At 33.5% G+C, this 20,625-nt stretch overlaps 1 protein-coding gene across 2 annotated transcripts in view; it reads left to right on the forward strand.

The window, feature by feature from the left end:
- Fatp1 (Fatty acid transport protein 1) overlaps positions 1 to 20,625 on the forward strand; it is a 138,397-nt gene that overhangs the window by 106,872 nt on the left and 10,900 nt on the right. For both annotated transcript variants that reach the window (XM_085955947.1, XM_085955946.1), the window contains exons 4-7: positions 13,087 to 13,237; positions 15,117 to 15,354; positions 17,501 to 17,759; positions 19,604 to 19,805. In XM_085955947.1, the coding sequence (XP_085812073.1) occupies positions 13,087 to 13,237; positions 15,117 to 15,354; positions 17,501 to 17,759; positions 19,604 to 19,805 (850 nt within the window). The remainder of the gene's footprint in view (positions 1 to 13,086; positions 13,238 to 15,116; positions 15,355 to 17,500; positions 17,760 to 19,603; positions 19,806 to 20,625) is intronic.

A 20,625-nucleotide genomic window follows, 5' to 3' on the forward strand; every position in this document is an offset into this window, starting at 1 on the left:
ATTATGCACTTTTTGGTCGGTATATGAATGCGAACGCTACGTAAAAAATGTGTAAAATAGAATTAGGGTTTTCTAAAGATTTCCCCTACAAATCTTATAAATTCTGTTAAATAACTATATTTGCTTCAATTTTTATTAAAATATTCCATGTATGTAATAAAAAAATTCGACTGCGGCGCAATTTTGTTTAGTATTTATGAACAGCTGTAAAATGCTGTGCAATACTACATATTATTTTTAAGTTTTCGAATATTCAGCTGGCGATGTTTTCTCGATATTAAATTTACTGTTTGACAGTCAAAACATGTGAGTAGTTTGATACTATGGCTTAAGGCACTTTGCGGGAAATAGCAGAAAACTGGTCACAATCTCGAATCGAGGGGTATGTGATTGAAAACCGGCACTTTATTTTTTAACATTTATTTCACTAATAATTAATTACACATTTGACGAAGCACATTCGTAATATGATAATTATACTATATACGCGGTTATGGAAAAGATTTTTTTTATTTAAAAGAAATAATAAGAAAGTTACAATTTGAATGGAATTGCTGTTCGTGTTCGCAAGGGTGACGATCAACTGACCTTTTATCAGGTATCTAAAACAATATCTTGAATCGAAGACTATGTCTTGCTAAAAACGCGACAATTTCAAATAAAATTAAACCGGCTCTGCTTAGGTCAATCGATCACAATTACAATAATACATCGATTTACGCGTGCCATCGATCTATAATTACGTTAATAGTAGGTATCGGCTTTGGTTAGGTATATAATATTAAATATGACGTTGACAATTTTAAAAGTTGATCTTCCGCTCTTCATGGAACTAAGGTTGCTGGTTGATGCCTATATAATTATATTGAGACCGGTTTTCAACGTCATTCTTCGCCTCATCTTCCACGCAAAACAATCGATGCATTGTATTTGCATGACATGCATAGATTTAATTAGCTATTATAGTGTAATATGTGCGTATGATGTATGCATCTTGAGTATCCGTACGAAGATGATGCATCTACCTCCTTCTTTGAATAACAATGCAATTTACTAGGCCGCGCATAACTTAATAGATTGTTGCCAGTGTGGAATAATACATGCGACATTATACGTAAGTATAATGTTTTATGAACACAATTTTACTTATATAACATGACTAGAGTGTTACTGAGATCAATTTTGTTACATAGTTTAACTAATATTTTATTTTGCATTACGCTTTGACGTTGTGACGTTAAAGCAATTATTATTACAATGTATAACAAGGGTCACTTATCGTAAGGTTGCTACTCATTGTGGTGCCTAAATTAACAGTTTAACGGCCCACATGCTCGTCATAGGTCAAAATTGAGTTTTTATTGTATTTTCAAACCGTGATCCTGGACACTCCTTAAACGTTGTAGATAATCTATTTATATAATTTTGAAGCCTTATTATCCTTTATATTTATTTCAAACATTTGATGACTGCATAAAGTATTTTTGTTACATAAAATAGTATATTATTGCCGATTTTTTGAATAATAAAATGCCTAATTCTTGTCAAATTTGGGATCACAGAGATTATCAATATAATTTTTTATCGTGAATATTTTACTAAAATTATCTCGTCATAAATTATACTAATGGTTTTATAAATGCGTTTAAAAATTAATAAATGTAAAAAATCTTAACACCACTGCACATTCATGTACCGAAATATGACTATATTCTAAAACATTAGAGCGAGAGGTTTAAAAGAATACTATTTTATGTAACAAAAATACTTTATGCAGTCATCAAATGTTTAAAATAAATATAAAGGATAATAAGGCTTCAAAATTATATAAATAGATTATCTACAACGTTTAAGGAATGTCCAGGATCATGGTTTTAAAATACAATAAAAACTCAATTTTGACCTACGATGAGCATGCCCCCCCTTAATAATCAAAGTGATAATTAAAATTACTTATATTAAATTATGCACGTTGGTTTATTTAGTCATCTGGTAGAAGCCCTTATGGCTACTAATCGAAATAAGAAATGCTCACTTTTCACTCTCTTGAATCTCGTGATCACTTCTGCTCTTGAATTTTTTTTGCCTGAAAAAACGAGGGATGGTTTCCAATCCTGACGTCCTAAAAAATAAAATTTATGTGCGCCTGTCAATTAATTTCCTACGTGGCCTATTCTACGTTAGAACTGTTTCCTCGAGAACAAGCCTATCTACCATTAGCGAGGAGTGCAAGACCAGTAAATGCGCTCCCTAAAGACTTGGACTTTTCATTTTCAATTACTTTCCATTTTGTTTTTGAACTTTTATTTTATTGTATACAATTGTTTATGTTTTATTATTATTATTATTATTTTCTTCTCTCTTGTGAGAGTAATATTTTGTTATAATGTAAATCTCATATTGTGAACGTCCTGAATTTTGATTTGTTATGTCCACAATGTTTTGTTTTCTTAAATAAATAAAATAATTACCAAAGATTTTTAATCAATTTAACATTGCATTTTATAATGAATGATATTAGCTATGTTGTTATTACTGTTACAGGGTACAACAGCAAACGATATTATATTAATATATGTGTCATTGTAACATGGTCATAATTAGAAGATTGGAATTCATGGCGCACTAGCTTTTAGAGTTGGTACGTGTGACTGGTTTTAATGATGTCTTCTTGTCGGGTTTATCAGGTTGTCACTTTCATTGATATGACCTTCTTAACAGATCACCATGAGGCCAGATTAGTGTTACGATTTTACTGGAACGAAAATACGCAAGGTGAATTTTAAACCGCCAAAGCTTCTAATTTAAAACTAGTAGGGGACAGGCATCTCTGCACTATCATTTGGTGACACATGATAGCAATAGAATACAGAACATATTATTTAGGGTTGTCATATCGAAATAAAAAATATCGAAATAACATTAAATATTACAACAAATGCGGTATTTTTTTTAGAAAAAACAATAATCATGAATGCGGGATGGTACCTCTCAGATATAAAATTTTAATAAGTTTTAAAAATAGTAATGGTCTAATCTCACCCCATTTCATGGTACCTACATTTGTATATTTCTTTATGCATTAATCAAAATATTTGGTATTACTTGATCACACTACGTGGTTGGATGTTTCGGACACATCGAGTGGAAACAACTGTCAAATTATTAACTTCAAAATTGTGTATTTATCGATCGTTATATAATTTAGAACGCGTCCAGAAGAAATTTCTTCGATGTCTTTATTTTAAGACATATAACTATTTTCCTTTCGATAATTCGTCAAATGATTATTTTCCGACTGTCTTTCTAAAAGGCATGCTCACTTTTCACTCTCTTGAATCTCGTAGGTCTTTTCTGCTCTTGAAATACTTTTGCCTGTTATCGCGAGGGATGGTTTCCAATCCTGGTGTCCTAATGAATTTGAATTTACATGCGCATGTGAATTACCTAAGAGTGGTCGCAGCCATGATTTATTCTGGATCGGAACCGTTTCCTCGTATCAAGCCTTTCAGGCACCATTAGCGAGGGGTGCAAGCACAGAACAGATAATAAATAGAATACCGATAGGCAATATTCAATACGCCGCATGGTGAAGCAGGCTTTTGAATGTGTGAGTGTCCTACGAAAATGAAGCACGCATTATGCACGTGCAATAGTGTGTGTAATACACCAACATTAAATGAGCGTAAATGCATAAACCGATAGCAGTTTTTAGTATTCGACGTAAAACGTATTCTTAACACGTGTGAAAGTTTAACCCGGATTCTTCCTTACTCGAGTCGGTTACCTGCTATCGCCTTACCCGTTGTGTATTTCAGTTCCCATTATTTCTGAGTACCCTGGGTGCAAGTCTAGTTAATGCGTTCCCCAAAGACGTAGACATTTTCGGTGACGTGCTATGTAGGTATTTTGTATTCGAAATTTTACTTTTCTGTATAAAATTGTATGTTTTTTGTTTTCAAAATTTTATTTTTCTGTATAAACTGTATGTTTAAGTATTATTATTATTATTTTATATATTCTCTTCTCCTCTCTTGTGAGGGTAATATTTGTTGTAGTGTAAATCTCATGTTGTGCACGTCTTGAATTTAGATTTGTTATGTTCACAATGTTTTGTTTTCTTAAATAAATAAATAAATAATTACTGGCAAAAAACGAACAAAGAATATTAAACAAAAACACATTCTACTTCAAATCTATACGTTAGATAAAATTACGTGGAAAATAATGGCCAAAACATTCTAATGCATGGTAATCGGAAAGCAGCGTTTAAATATTCCAACTAGAGAAAAAAATTGATACTTCAATGTATTGATACTTTTTGACGGCATTACGATATTTTAAGACGGTACTTCAGTGAAACGGCAAATAATTTTCAACTATAGGTGCGACGAAATTTCGGACTGGCTGGCAATCGGATAGCGAAAGTCGAGCTGTGAAGACGTCAATTTGTTTTGTGATGGCGACGGGGAATTAATTCTTACATCGTGTAAAGATGACTAAAAAAAGTTACCCATTAACATGGGTAACATGAATATATTATTATTGATAATAGTAGAACAATAAACATAACATTAAATTGACGCATGTTGAATTTTTATGACAAATTATGTTTTGTTCTGCACGCGTCGTTTGCACAATCTTCGCGTCGCGTAGTCACGATCGTTTTAGACCGTGCCCCAGCTGAAGTATAGCCTTAAGGAGGCATCCCACTATTAGAGTATAGGGACGAATCATTCGATATATAAATCTCTGTTCGTTCACGAAATCATTGTGGATGTTTTTCTGGTATTTACTAAATTTCGGTCTGAATTTATGTTTCAACGAACGCTGGTCAAAACATTCGAGAGTCCTGTCACGGTCGCGGGCTTAACTGCATTAAAATTAATGTTGTCAAAAAAAATATCATAAAAACACTAGCTATTTTTAAATTACTCAATATACTAGTTAGTATTTTCGAAACTGTTTATGATTCGCAAACAGGCGCAAAAATGCCAAACCGGTTATAATCGATTTGTGATTTGATTCTGTGAATAAATGTAAATATAATGTTCCTCGTTCGAATGCTCTATTTTATTACAACGTTTTTATTAGCTCGTATTCTTGTTTGTCCAGTCCTTCCCGACTAGCTAGGCATTTGAAACTTTTAGAATATACCTATCAGAACACGATGCCAATGCATTCTTTTAATACTTTTAGCCATCTTTAAGCAGAATTGAATTCATTTTCAGTTAATTCTGTTTTGTATGGAAAGTTATTTCAGAAAAATCCATAAAAAGTAAAAGACTATTATTGGTTGCTAAGGGGGTGGTCCTAGCAACTAAACTATTAACATATACGTGCGTTACTATGGAAATCAAAATGACATTTCAGTATTATATATTTGTTTTTTATTTACTTCATATCAAGTACAAGTTTAAGCATATTGAACATAATAATTCAACCGAAAATTTAAAAACGTTGTATATAAAAAGTTCTTTTTATCTTGTAATTATTCATAATTTATTATTCAATCTATTATAATAAATTAAAAATATGTATATGTATGAAGTAGGTACCTAAATATTGAATTCAAATTAAATTACATGCATGTATTCGAATGATAATAATGTAGCACAGGTATAAAACAGTTGATTTATTACTGAAACTCCACACTAAAGATTTTTACATTTAGACGAGGTGGATAACCCGTCAAATGACCCGCGACAACAATCTAAAAACTAGTTAATTAAATCAACACTCGAATAGATGACTTTTTCTTATTTCAAAATATTTGTGAAGGTAACTTATTTTTCCGTGCGTAATGCCGGGTTCTCACGTGTCGTTGAACTGATTATTGAACGTTGGATAAGGAATCGAAAGGAATTCTCCCACGTATCAATTTAAGTTGAACCGCTGGTCGTAATCAACAATGTATCAAGTGAATTAGTAAGTTCGTGCGTCTGTATAATGTCTGATATTTTAAGTGACCAACTAAAGAAAATATTGCTTAAAAAACGTAATTTTTAAACTAATAACCTGTTCATACGTGTATGGATTTACTGCTGACCGTGCGTATTATCGCGTCCATAACAAGAAAATGCACGTGTTAACACGTATTATCATGCAAGTTGCATAATTTCATGCATGCGTCCGCGTCCAACGAGTTTTAAACGACAAAAATCGCCACGTCTGAACGCTTTCAATGCGAATGAGAGCAACACAATTGTCTGTCTTTCTATTTTCACTATAAATTTCGTTTTTCAAATTTGGAACACTGCGCCGTAAACCTGTGCGCATTTTTTGGTTCACTGCATTGATGTCGAATTAATATAATAATATAAGAGTGCAATTTTCTTAAATATCCACTCAAATTGGCCTGATATCAAAATAATTTTGGCATCGTGTTGCATGGCTTGGTGATTTTTGTTTCGCGCCACCGCTCCAGAGGATGAAAGATATGATTCTGTGCGTTGTTAGATTTTTAAATCGCCGTTCTGTCCGCCGGATGGCGAATTCATTTTCGTAATTTCCCATCATTATTTTACATTTTTTGGGTAAACATTAATTTGTAACGGTGCTAGGTTGATAAACATCAGCTGTAAAATTGCGAAAATCCGCCAATCTTGCACGCCACAAAAAATTTGGACTATTTTACAATTTCGACGTCTTTAATATTTTGATGACATATTAATATTATGCCGGGTCCACACTGGCAACATGTCGCGCGACAACCTCGTTAAATTTTACGATAATTATCATACTTATCGTAAAATTTAACGAGGTTGTCGCGCGACATGTTGCCAGTGTGGACCCGGCATTATGCGCATACCGCTAAACATGTATTCAGAAATATAATAGTGTCTCACAGTGATGAAGACCATGGCCCCCACATCCTATAACGGCCACCCCGGCCAAGATCTTTTTGCGCCCCCCCCTACCTATCGCTAAATTTAATGGCATGTGTGACGCACAGCAGAAGCGTTTTCAAAATTGTATTAAGAGGAAAAGTAAAGGCCTTCGGTTTATTTTTAGCGATTTTATGTGGTTTCAATACATATATGTACTTGAATTATGGAGTTTTCGATTATCAACACAAAACGCTCAAATTGCATCTTATATCCTCATTTTTTAAATGTTAATGTTTCCTTCCTGAAATAGCGCCTTTTTTACTATTAGAGCAAATTTGTGATGTGTGTTTATCTCAAATATCGGATCGACCCGCCACGCTGGGCCTCCCTGAGCATGGCCCCCCTAGGGTAGAGGCCTTTCACCCCCCCCCCCCCTTGTGGGGGCCATGGTGAAGACTATCTGCTAATGGGAAGGAAAACGATTTGTAATCAAAATTTCCAATTGCACTGCTTATCTACAATTTTCCAAAAAAAACAGTTCACGTAAAAATTTACCTCACTTGTGGCTTTTTCCGTGGACATAAGCGCATTCGAAAAATTAAATTAGGTATATTTTATTTCAAGATCATTTTTCATTTACTTTATGGTTGCTGCATTATTCAAGAATGGTTTTAAAAAGAATAATCGACTGTTGTCACCTCAATCTGCAGATCCTAATTAAACGTTATTTCTGATGAAACAAAGTACATTAAGGGCGGACGTGCTCAGCGTGGGTCAAAATGGAGCTTTTTTTTCTATTTTCAAAGCAGGATCCTGGACATACCTTAAACGTTGTAGATAATCTATTTATATAATTTTGAAGCCTTATTATCCTTAAAAAAACACTACCTTATTCTTAGGTCAATAATTATTATAAAGCAATCATTATTCCTATGATGTTTATTACACTTGAATGGTCAAAGACATAGCTTATAATTAGTATCTTTAGAATTGTCTTCAAATGTGTTAATCTTGCCGATTTTTTGAATAATAAAATGCCTAATTCTTGTCAAATTTGGGATCACAGAGATTATCAATATAATTTTTTATCGTAAATATTTTACTAAAATTATCTCGTCATAAATTGTACTAATGGTTTTATAAATGCGTTTAAAAATTAACTATATTCTAAAACATTAGAGCGAGAGGTTTAAAAGAATACTATTTTATGTAACAAAAATACTTTATGCAGTCATCAAATGTTTAAAATAAATATAAAGGATAACAAGGCTTCAAAATTATATAAATAGATTATCAACAACGTTTAAGGTATGTCCAGGATCATGCTTTGAAAATAAAACAAAAGCTCCATTTTGACCTACGCTGAGCATGTCCCCCCTTAAACAAGTAAGTAGTTGGTTAGTCAACATTTTTTTTCAATATAGCAGTGAGTTGGTAATAGTTTTTTTGATTACGCTTGTGAACCTGTCCGCGTATCTACGATTATTTTTAAGCGGGCGTCACAATACGCTTCATGTCATGGATACACCGCAACTGTATGTGGCATGACTTCCGTTTACGGACATTAAGTTGTGATATTTTCAGTACATTAACGACGGTGGAAAATTACGCAGCATATCGTTTCGCTCCGTTGATATTTTTCTTGCGAGCTATCAAAACACTTATTTTTATATTACCCACAATAGTTATACAATTAACTTTCCCTTTCGTTTAAAACTATTGTTTTAATGACACTTTTTTTTTCTTGTTTAATAATGATTCCCAATCAACGGCCACGTGACCACATTCACCACCACCGTTTCTACTGCTTTAAATATTTTATTAGCTGTCGCTAACCTAAAATAATTACAAGATAAAAATAACTTTTTATATACAACGTTTTTAAATTTTCTGTTGAATCATCTCTTGAATCTCGTCGGTCTCTTCTGCTGTTGAAACACTTTTGCCTGTTATCGCGAGGGATGGTTTCCAATCCTTGTGTCCTAATGAATTTGAAGTTCCATTCGCCTGTCAATTACCTACGTGGTTGCAGCCATGGTTTATTCTGAATTGGAACCGTTTCCTCGTGTCAAGCCTATCAGGCACCATTAGCGAGGGTGCAAGATTAGTAAATGCGCTCCCAAAGATAGACATTTTCAATGATGTACTTTACATTTTGTTCTTGAAACTGTATTTTTCTGTATAAAATTGTATGTTTGTCGTTCTCAAAAGTTATATTTTTCTGTATTAAATTGTACTTAAGTATGTTTTGATTTTTTTTTTGTTATTATTATTATTATAATTGTTATTATATTTTTTTTTCTATATTCTCTTCTTCTCTCTTGTGAGGGTAATGTTTGACTTATAATGTAAATCTCATGTTGTGTATGTCTTGAATTTAGATTTGTGATGTCCACAATGTTTTGTATTCTTAAATAAATAAATTAAAAAATATAAATTTGACTTGACTAGCATAAACGATCAAAAAAATTGTATTTGATAGAAATAATACTGAAATGTCATTTTGAAATGTCATATTGATTTCCATAGTAACGCACGTATATATTAATAATTTAGTTGCTAGGACCCCAGACCCCTAGCAACCAATAATGGTGTCGAAATAACTTTTTATACAAAACAGAAATAACTGAAAATTAATTCAATTCTACATAAAGATGGCTAAAAGTATTAAAAAAATGCATTGGCATCGTGTTCTGGTATATTCTAAAAGTTTCAAATGTCTAGCTAAAACAAAGCACCACCGGACAAATAATAATACGAGCTCATAAAAACGTTGTAATAATAAATATATCTGTCTATTTTTGTCAAGAAGGAGTATTAGGAAAACGCAATTAAATACAATTTACTGAAAATTTACTGATGCAGGCAGATCATCTAAAAACAAATAGTGAACTAAAAATATTTTTTTAAATTGTGGTAAACATTCGTTGAGGTTACTTTGGATAAGTTTTATTATGTGGTTTTTTATGAACGGTTAATAAGTTCTCACGACGGTACAGAAGAAAATTTTAAACGTTCATAGTTTAAATGTTTTTTTTTTCAAAACGAAGAAAGATTTATTTTTGTAAAAAAAATGTCTCACTATATCGATTCTCTGGCGCTAGGCCCTAGGGCAGTGGTTTCCAAACTTTATGTTACGACGCCTCCCTTTTAAAAAAATCTAATCTTGGCGCCTCCCCCTTTATTTCATTAAATAATACAAACACATTTTTAAATAGTCAACAATGTACTAATACAAAAATGAAAAAGGTATGTATCACATCAAATTGCAACGCACAACCACATGTTTAAAAAAGCCCTGAAACAAAGCAGCGCTGCAGGCGACTTTTCTTACTATTAATAAAATAATGTGAAAAGTGCATTAGCAAACTAACCAAGAACTCAATAAATAGATTTTTATTTGCTTCAATATATTATTATCTGGCGCAGAAATTGAAGTGGAAACATGGCGAAGTCATTTTTTTGTAATTTTGATTTCCAAAGCTCCATTTTTTTATGATGCCTTCACTTTGTCTTTTTAAATCAGTGAATGCATTAATGGTCCTTGTATTGATTTATTCACTCAATTTTTTTTTTAAATTTCACCAAATAGACAAGTTTACTAACAAAATTATCGTTCCTAAATAAATTTTCCTCATATTTCAACGTTATGATTTGACCCTTTTATTTCATTTTTCACGGGATAGCCAGCGCGCCTCACAATAGTATAGAAGTGAGGTATTATAAAATTAGTCTCTATATTTTCAAACGGGTTTGCAAACAATCTTTTATAGGACTGTTTTTTATGTAGTTTATAACTAGCGGCCGTTTTATAAACCATGAATTTGCAAACTGCAAACCTGTGACATTAATTGTGTTTAACTTTTCGCGCCTCCCTTTGCAACACTCCGCGCCTCACAGTTTGGAAATCGCTGCCCTAGGCCATAGGTCGGCAATTTTTCCTCATATAGGGCGCAATACCAAATTTGAAAATCGCCTTGGGCACATAAATTTTTTAAGTAGCCGCAACTTAACAAAATTACGCCTTTTTTGAATATATGGAACAAATTTATAAGATAATATGACTTTTTATCAGAATTTACATTTAGATTAACTACTTAAAGTTATTAATATTATTTCTACAAATTATATTGTACCAACAGTAATTATTCAGTAAATTGTATGCCGCGTAATTCCGCCACTAGATGTCAATAAGTAACGGAGTTGACTGGATTATAATTTATTATTAAATACTTTTTTTTTTTTAGTTGAGGCGACACTACACAGATGAAATGGACAATATATTATTTAATTTTTCATAATGTTTTGTATTGGCCTTGTCACACATCAAATGTTTTGATATTTCAAGGTTAAAATTGACGTAGGTAGGATTAGAATATTTTTACTTAAAAAATATAATGATACACCTCATGCAGCCATGCCTAATAATTTTATTTTATTTTTTCCTGTTAAAATTTTGATATTTCGGATTCATAACCAATTATTATTTTCGCTCATGGATTAATTTACCATTTTTATGCAGGCACCTACTTTAAATGGATGTAATACGTTGTTAGACAAATTAAATACCTACTTATCAATATAGTTAAATGTCAAACATCACATTATTTTCATAATATATTGTTTTTTTACTAGGAAGTGTAAGACATTGTTATAAAACTTGTCTTTGAATTATATTAAAAATGTGAAGAGGCCAGCGCCATTTTTAGATTAATAAAGCCTGAGCATATCTTTTTGCACAAGCAACGAATGGTCCATTTTTCAGCTGTCAAAATCAGATCCCAGATTGCTTGACATATTGATTCGCCCGTTCTCCCTTTCAAATTGAATTATAAAAAAATCTCAAATCAATCATCTATATTAACTATCAGTGTTATTTATAAATACTATATATTCCTGTTATTCATCAGCTGCCAAAGTCAGACTAATCCTTCACGCAAAAACCGGTGGTACCTAATATCGATTTCAAAAAAATATGTAGCATTGATCTATGCATTACATTATTGTAGAAGGTGTGTTAATTCTAGTGTCAGCGCGTCAGTATGAGCACTCGAACAATGACAGGTCATCCATAGACAACAACGGGAAGAGGTAGGACCAGTCGTTGTGAATGTATCGGCTTTCAACTTGAGTCGGCAATGGAAGAGGCCCATACTTAATATCCGTGTACGGTACCGCCTTTATTTTTATAGAAGACGATAAATGCATTATATCAAAATCTAACAAAAATCCTTATATGTGATTTTCGAATATAATGATACAAATACCTGCTGACATATTAAATTTTATTTGGTTTTTTATTTATTGATCGCAATAAAGCGTTTAGTGTGCATTGAAATGGATATAATGTTCTATTTGAAACACATAAATGCCATTTACCATAAATGTTGAAATGTCAACTTATCGGTTTTAGAAAATAGACGTCCCATTATTTTTCCATTCGCCTTGTCTAATCTCTGGGGAAAAACCAGAAAAAATCCACATATTTGAATAGTTGAGACTATGATCCTAAAGTTGATTATATTGAGATGCTCGTCAGTTATGCGAGTAACGGCGACAAATTTAGTCTATGGTTTCGTCATTTTGCAGAATATTTTGAACGATCACCATCTCTGTAAATTCCATGATGGCCATGAGTGCCAACTCTAATGTATTAGTATTTTGAATTATTCATTATTCATGATAATTTCGATTAATTTGAAGTTTGTAGGTACGTGTGCGTACGTTAAAATTACTTGCGATGTTACATCCATAGATAATAATATGTTGAACATAACCTTGCCTGCAGACCATAGATAATAGACAACATTCTTATAGAAAATACATAGTGCCAAACGCTAAAAACAAAAAAACGCGCGATTTTGACATGAGTCGTAAGTCATGTAGAAAATGATTAAACACGTTCATTGAGTCATGCAGGTGTCAATGCGGTGCGGTACAACGTGAGGTCATCTCAATATTGTTCTGGTGATTTCGGCAGATTTTACTAACTGACAATATTCGTTTAAAGGTACAAAATGTAATACGAGATGGGAGCATCAGTCTGGTGACGTTTTAAAAACGACATTACACACATTTCTCCCGCAGCGGCAGCTTACTCTGACGTCACGTGATAGTACGCGACGTGCAGCATAATATAATCACAACTTATGTATACTTACGAATTATGTTCAAATTTCTCCTTCCTTTGAAATTTAAAAAAATCTATTGACGTTTTTGTACTTTTATCTAATGTCTTTCTTCTCTTTGTTTCCAGGGCAGTATGGGCGTACGTAAAGTTGCTCATTCAGGTGCGGAAGTTCACGAAAAAGAATATGACGATGCCCGACATCTTCGATGAGGCAGTCGCTGCTCATCCTGACAAGCCTTGCTTCCTCTTCCAAGATGAAGTCTGGACATTCGCTCAGGTTTGTACCCACTATTTTACATTTATATTTTAAACTCAAAATGTTGACGAGATATAGTTTTTTTTATGAGAAATTCATAAGCAATATTGTAGACACAATAAGAAAAGACGCTCTTTTGGAAATTTATATAGGTACCTCATGGCCCCGGCCTCCACAAGGGGGGGGGGGGGGGTTGACAGGGCTCTAGCCTGGGGCCACGGGCTCAGGAGGGGCCCGGCGTGGCGAGTCGATCAGATAAGTGAGATAAACGCACATCGCAAATTCGCTCTAATAATAGAAAAAAGTCCCCTGCGGCGCTATTTTCCTTTAATAATGTTATTATTTAAAATTATGTGGTTGTACCTACAATACAATTTTAAATTGTGTGTCGATACTCGACAACTCCATAATTGAAATGAATGTTTTAAAATACACAAAAAACACTAAATATACACATTAATTTTATCGTGAACACTATTTGCTACTGTAGAGCGTCACAAAGCCTTTATCCTTAGCAATAGGTAAGGGGCCCCGCCAAAGTTCTTAGCCTGGGGGTTCGCTTCAGGATGTGGGGGCCATGAGGTACCTACATACAATCAATGCGATTCAGACCAAGTAAATCCTTTGGCGTCCATTAAATACGATAATAATTTGATTTATACTTACCTTGACGTTTGACATTCTGTTTCCATTTTTACAAAGAGTATAATCTTAAGGATTTTTTGCGATGTCCTACAGGTTATAAAAGAAAAAAAAAACAAAACACAAGACATCGGACGTACACCATTAGTTTTCTGACATAACTATATTCCGGCTATTCGGCTTCTGTGAGGAAAAGAGAAACACAAAAAAACTGGAGTTACCTGATAGAAATTATTTTAAATGTTATGTTCCATCTTTGATAACACGCGAAAAATATTATATTTGTGTGTCGGTAGGTAGCAGTTTTATCGAAAAGTTAATTCTTTAATAAAACAATTATTTCCCATTTTCGTTCGATTTATAAAAAGAAACACGCTAGATTTTTACTGAAAAAAGGTTTTGTAAATGAAGGTTTCGCTTTCTTAAAATGGTCCTCAATATTGTGTCCCCATAAAATAATTTGAAATAAATAAACGAAGAATGATTATGGATACATGAACAACTTTTGTGACAGTTAAAACTCGGCTAATAATTGGTGTATCCTCCTTATGATACTACAAATTTAGTCAGTTAAATTTCCAGTTATTGGGTGTTTGGTCTTCATTATCAACCATTAGTGTGAGACCTGTTTAAGGTGTATACTGTGACGTCCCATGGGGATAGGCAGGTCATGCGTTACTTAGTAATGGTGGTAAATTAAGATAACCATGCGGAATTAGCCGGATTTCACATCTAAACTCGCCTCGTCTGCAACGTGTAGTCGAATGCGACTTTTTAGTTTGAAAAAAAACATCTAGTGCTGCTATCAACAAATCGCATGCTTCTCGGGTTGCGAGTCGAAGACGCCAGAACGCATACGAACACAAATTTCGAGAGGTTACGTGCGACTGTCGATACGTAGATGCGTTCTTCATATGCAACACCGAGTCGACGATCCTAGAAGGTTTGATTTACGGCTGTGCGGCAGAAGGGCGAGTTTAGATGTGAGAGCCGGCTTAGAGCAACTTGTTGTATGAGTTGATTTAGTGGACAATTGAATATATATTATCATTTGCCGCGTGCGCATTCTATCGGCCAGTGAATTTGTTTATTTAAATTGTAATTATTACCCAAAAAGGAATTATGAATTATTATTAGATTGTTAATAAATTTACGTAAAAAACAGCAGGGTGCATTTTAGTATGCTAAATTTGCTTGGTGATGTCATTAGGTTTTTTCTAAAATAATGTTAACAATGGATACATTATTTTTGTTTCAGGTTCAGGAGTACAGCTACCGGATTGCAAACGTGTTCCACGAGCATGGCTACAGGTCGGGTCAAGCTGTGGGATTATTAGCGGGCAATTGTCCACAATATCCTGCAGTGTGGCTGGGACTCGCCAGACTTGGAGTCGTGGTGCCCTTGATAAACACTAACCAAAGAGCTAAATCCTTGCTGCACTCCATTACCGTCGGGAAGTGCAATGCTGTCATATATGGAGACGAGTTTGAACAAGGTAATTAATACTCAGTGACGTTCCTAGACAAAATGCCGCCCCATTTTCTCATCATCCTTTCATGACTCCAATATATAAAATATGTATTGATTTGAAACATTACCATCAAAATATATTCCACTAAAACACACAAAATTAAAATCTATAAACATTTTTTCCCAAAAGTGGGAATTTTTATGACATTGGTAATACAGTGGCTTCTTACGTGTCATTTTTGTGATACATTATTTTCCTCTGTCTTGAGGAATTAAGAGCGATCCGTGTCGATTTTCTTCTTCACAAAACTTGACAACATTTTGAAATCATATTTTTGACTTGTTAAGTCGTTTATGTTAATTAATAGGTATATTATATTTCCAACAATGCCATTATTAATGGACGACGCACTCAATACAGTAGCTAGCAAGTAAATTCGCGTATTCGCATTTATAGGTAGACGTCACGCAATTTCCATTATGCGATATCACGCATCGGGAATTTATAGCAATATGACCTTTATTGTAATGGCGTTAGAGCAGTGTTTCTAATGTCAATGTTCATTTGAGCGAACCCGTTCGAACCGAACCATTCGGCAGACCCAACAAAAAGTATCAGGAATTTATAGCAATATCACCTTTATTGTAATAGCGTTAGAACAGATTATGCCATTCGGCAGACCCGACAATAAAGTGAGTGTCATTTTCTTTTCCAGATGATTCGTCCATATTAATGTCATTGGTTTCCAACCAGTGAGCTGAATTTTTAATTTAAGATATTTTCGTTATTATGTACTAAATTTAGGTAGCTATATACCAAATGAATCCCTTCATTTGCCGCCCTTCGAGTAACTGCCGCCCCCAAGCGACGCTCAATCTGTCTACCCCCACGGGACGCCACTGTTAATACTCGATATACACAAAGGCATTGAAGGAAACCTTCTCTATATAGTCACAGCTTAACTACAAGTATCGTTTATCTTTATTAACACCACAGAGGGTCACGAGGCCCAATTACAGTAGTGTAAGAAGTAACAGTGAATAGACGTTGTGATCAAGAAATCTCGTCTCAAGAATTGTCGAGAAATAATCAAAAAAAAAAACAAATCTCGAATCTCGAGAAATGAAATTTCCGATATTTCAAAAATTGTCATTTCTCGAGAAATAATCAATGAAAATATCGAGAAATAAATTTTTCGGTTATATTTTTTTTGGTGGAAAAAGCAAAAAAGGCTCTCGACTTTGAGACTTTGATTCTGAACGGAATTTCGTAAGGTAAATTATTTTTGGCCGAAAGAGTTAAAAAATAAAAAAATATTTCGGCAAGAAGATGTAACTTGATTATAATATTGGTGTACATTTTTGTACATTTCATTTCCATCTGAATCTTATTGCGTCCCAGTAATTAATTATATTCTGTGTCAGTTGTATATTTTCCATGGTGAGTGTACATAGTACCTGAAGATGACGAAAGGCGAATCCTGGGTAGCAAAAACGATTCAATTAGAAAAGTACAATACTTGGATTAATTACTATTATAAGGGTGTAAATAGGTACTTCCTTAATAAATATTATAAGGGGTTCGTCGTACCTACCTCACCACAATAGCTCATTGTACACTGATAGGGTTACGGGAAGCCGCTTATACCATTTTCAGTGTAAACAAGACTATTGCGTTGAGCAGGGTTTAGCAAGTATAGCTCACTGTGGTCTGATAGAGTTTACGGTAAGCCGTGTATATCTTTTTCAGACCAAGCAAGACTAGTATGCTGAGTCAAGGCCAAGCTGGCCCAAGGTTAACTGATTTGTTTGGGACTGCGTAGCGCCTTATATTCTCATCCGGGCGACCCTCTCCTCGCTGTCCAGCCGAGACGCCGGCGCGCGCAGGTAGGGAGCGCCTCGATGGGAGGCGCTTGCGTGGACTGTAGGCGACGGCCGCTGTGCGAGGGAGAAAGTATTCGGTGCAAGCGAGAGGTCCCGCGCTACACTATTTAAATTCCATCAAGTACTTACTACCTACCCTCAGTCGGTAGTATATTTTTTTTCTTGTCTTAGGTCATAATGTGATCGTCTTGAATTAATATTTTTTAATGTTTACAATGTTTACAATAAATGAAATTGATTTGAATGTTTGACTTTATTATTCAATTTTCACTTTTTACTTTTTGCAGCCATTCAGGACATTACTGGAGATCTAGATTCATCGATATCTCTATACCGATGGTCCCCAGCGCTCACGACATCAATCGCAAGAAGCGTGCCCAATACTGGAAGTACAGGAGCTATCAAAGATCTCACTACCCTCTTGACAGCTGCCCCTGTCAGCCCTCCTGTTCGGATACAAGAGACAAGTTTCCACGATAAAGTCCTCTACATTTACACGTCCGGTACAACCGGATTGCCAAAAGCTGCCGTTATCACGCATTCAAGGTTACTTCACTATCCTTTTTTTCTTTCTGTGCCATCTTCGTTATTGGACATTTGTGGTCATTTTACCACTTTTTCTTCTCTGTCTGTGTGATACTTCTTCTTCGACCATATCCGATCCTAATAAGATCATATCGTCACCGTTCAGGCAAAAGTCACCAACCCTGAAAATGGCAGTTTCGAGTTGAGTATGTCACCCGAAGCGTAAAATTATGTTCTTTAAGATGCAAAACTCACCACGGTACATTAGTTAGTAAAATTTTGCTTAAATCCGAATTATTTGTTTTTCACTAAATGACTTTCGATAAAATCTTAACAAGCAAAAGTCATTATAGGTGAATAGACATTATTGACTATATAAAAAAAAATAAATCCTTCGTTATAAATATACAAGCAAAAGTCACTATACTATGGATGGTGAGTTTTATTGATCCTTCTTTTGGCTAACGTTGTTCAGATTATTAACAAGCAAAAGTCACCAAACCATAATTGAGCTACCTTGTCTCCTTCAAAACCTTCCAGATGTTTTAATTAGCATCAAAAAGTAAAATTACCTTAAAGAAATTATTAAGAAGACATAAGAAAATAATTTAATGTAGATAAAACCTTAAAAACATTAAAATCTGATTTTTCCTGCATTTTCAAACTTTCAAATTGCGATATCTCAAAACTATGTTTTTAGGGTTGGTGACTTTTGCCTGAACGGTGACGATATAGGCCTCCACAGAGTGGAGGTTTCTATTATCAAATTTTGTTTTTACGAGAAATGGATGTCAGCCACTTGCTCAATCTATCAGGTTCCATACTCTGATTCATACACAAATTGAAAAACAATATGTGTACTTGTCAGACCCAGGATTTCCATTAACAGATACGGAGTGCTGAAATGTTGCTTGGTGTAGCCAAAGTGTTCATTTATTTAATGGAATTAACAATATCTTTTGAACCCTGTTTGATTGAATGAAGTGGTTTATTTTATATTATTTATGTTAAATGAAGTATGCTACATTCTTAAATCTTGTGTTTATTCAGTGAATAAATTAATTACTTCAATAAATTTTATCAAAAAATATTTATTCTAAATTATGATGGCCCAGCGGCTTAAGCGTTGACCTATAATAATATATTTAACCCACCAGTTCACCATAAATAGTGCATACTAAACTTTATCAGTCATGCGTATTTGTTTTTATTGAAATAAGACTACAATTTATAGATGGTGGTGGTAAGTTTTTAAAATTCAATTAATCCCTGCGAAAACCAAGCCATAATAGATAATATTTAAAAAATACTCATCTATCTTTAAAATATCTAAAATTATGCAATTAATTCATACATAACTATGGACATTTTATGGATAGAATAATATATTTTTTTTTTGTAGTTTGGTTTAGGCAGGGCTTAATGAATTTAAAAAAAATAAACCAATAATATATTGTGTAATATGTATTCTTAATCCAACGAAAACAAATATGTATGAATGAAACAGTGTGCACAACTTTGTTGTATCGCCTAAAACATACCAAACCTATTATGGTTTGGTTTAGGCAGGGTTTAATTGATTTTTAAAAACTAACCAACACCATCTGTAAATTGTAGTCTGAGTTCAGTAAAAACAAATACGTATGACTAACAAAATTTAATGTGTACCTACTATTTATGTCAGATCTTAACAGCCTCCCTCCACTCTTCGCCACTGCCATTTACTCCGCTTAGGAGCAGAAGTGAAATTTTCTTGTTACATAATATATTATAGAGAAGATTGGAATGTTAATTATGATGCCCAATATTATGATAATGTCTATCTAAATTGTTACAAGAATTATAATTTTATTAATCCCTTTCAGATACATGTTTATGTGTGGTGGAATTCACCATTTGAGCCGATTAACACCTGCCGATATTGTCTACACTTCTCTGCCACTTTATCATTCAGCCGGTTGCATCACTGCTGTCGGTCAAGCTCTTGTTTATGGAAATACTGTCGCAATTCGTAACAAATTTTCAGCATCCAACTTCATCAAAGACTGTATTAAATACAATGCAACGGTAAGCTTTAGTTTTATAATAATACAGCCAGATGACTTGATTGTCTTGATTATCCAAATCATTTAGGAATGTAAAGTATTACAATATATGTTGGAAATTTTGCTTCAGATGAATACTCCACCTACCAGAGATACCTAGCGGATAAATATCGACTTTATTTAGGAAAAAGGGCGTAACCCTCGATTTTTCGAAAAGTGCTTTTATTAAATATTAACAATGTATACAACTAAATACACGTTCTGTAAAAAGGAAGTAAGCCGCAAATGCCGATTTATTATCTAAATTCAGGTTTTCATTGATCTTTAATTAAGTTTTAATTTAAGAAAAAAAGCATTGACCTTCAATTTTAACGATTTTTCTGTAATAACTTCTTTAATTATTAGTAGATCGAAAAGATATTACACCAAATCATCAATCATCATGCCTATGTATGCGCCTATTTTTTTATTAATATTAAACCAAATTCATTCAAAAAAACATTTTTTGCCTCTCCTGTATAATTTGTTATGTGTGGGTTACGCCCTTTTTCTTAAACACGGTCGATATGAAGCTTGCAATTTGACTTTTTTTTTGTTGAATATGTACTAAAGTATTTTAATTAAAATTAAAAAAAAAAGTTTTAAAATGTGAATTCGTTAAAAACATCCCATCTTATTAATACATCTTACGTAATATTTTATGTAGGGATTGCAATACCGAATGAAAATACCAATACCAGTATTTCCTATTGAATACCGGTATTCGTTAAATATATGAAAAAAATTAAAACATAAAAATTTCTTTAAAATATTAATATTTTATAGCAAAATTATCTAAATAA

The sequence above is a fragment of the Rhyacophila brunnea genome, unplaced genomic scaffold (assembly GCF_057557595.1).
Source record: "Rhyacophila brunnea isolate RB1 unplaced genomic scaffold, BYU_Rbru_1.0 scaffold_5, whole genome shotgun sequence".
In the NCBI taxonomy this organism is placed as follows: domain Eukaryota; kingdom Metazoa; phylum Arthropoda; class Insecta; order Trichoptera; family Rhyacophilidae; genus Rhyacophila; species Rhyacophila brunnea.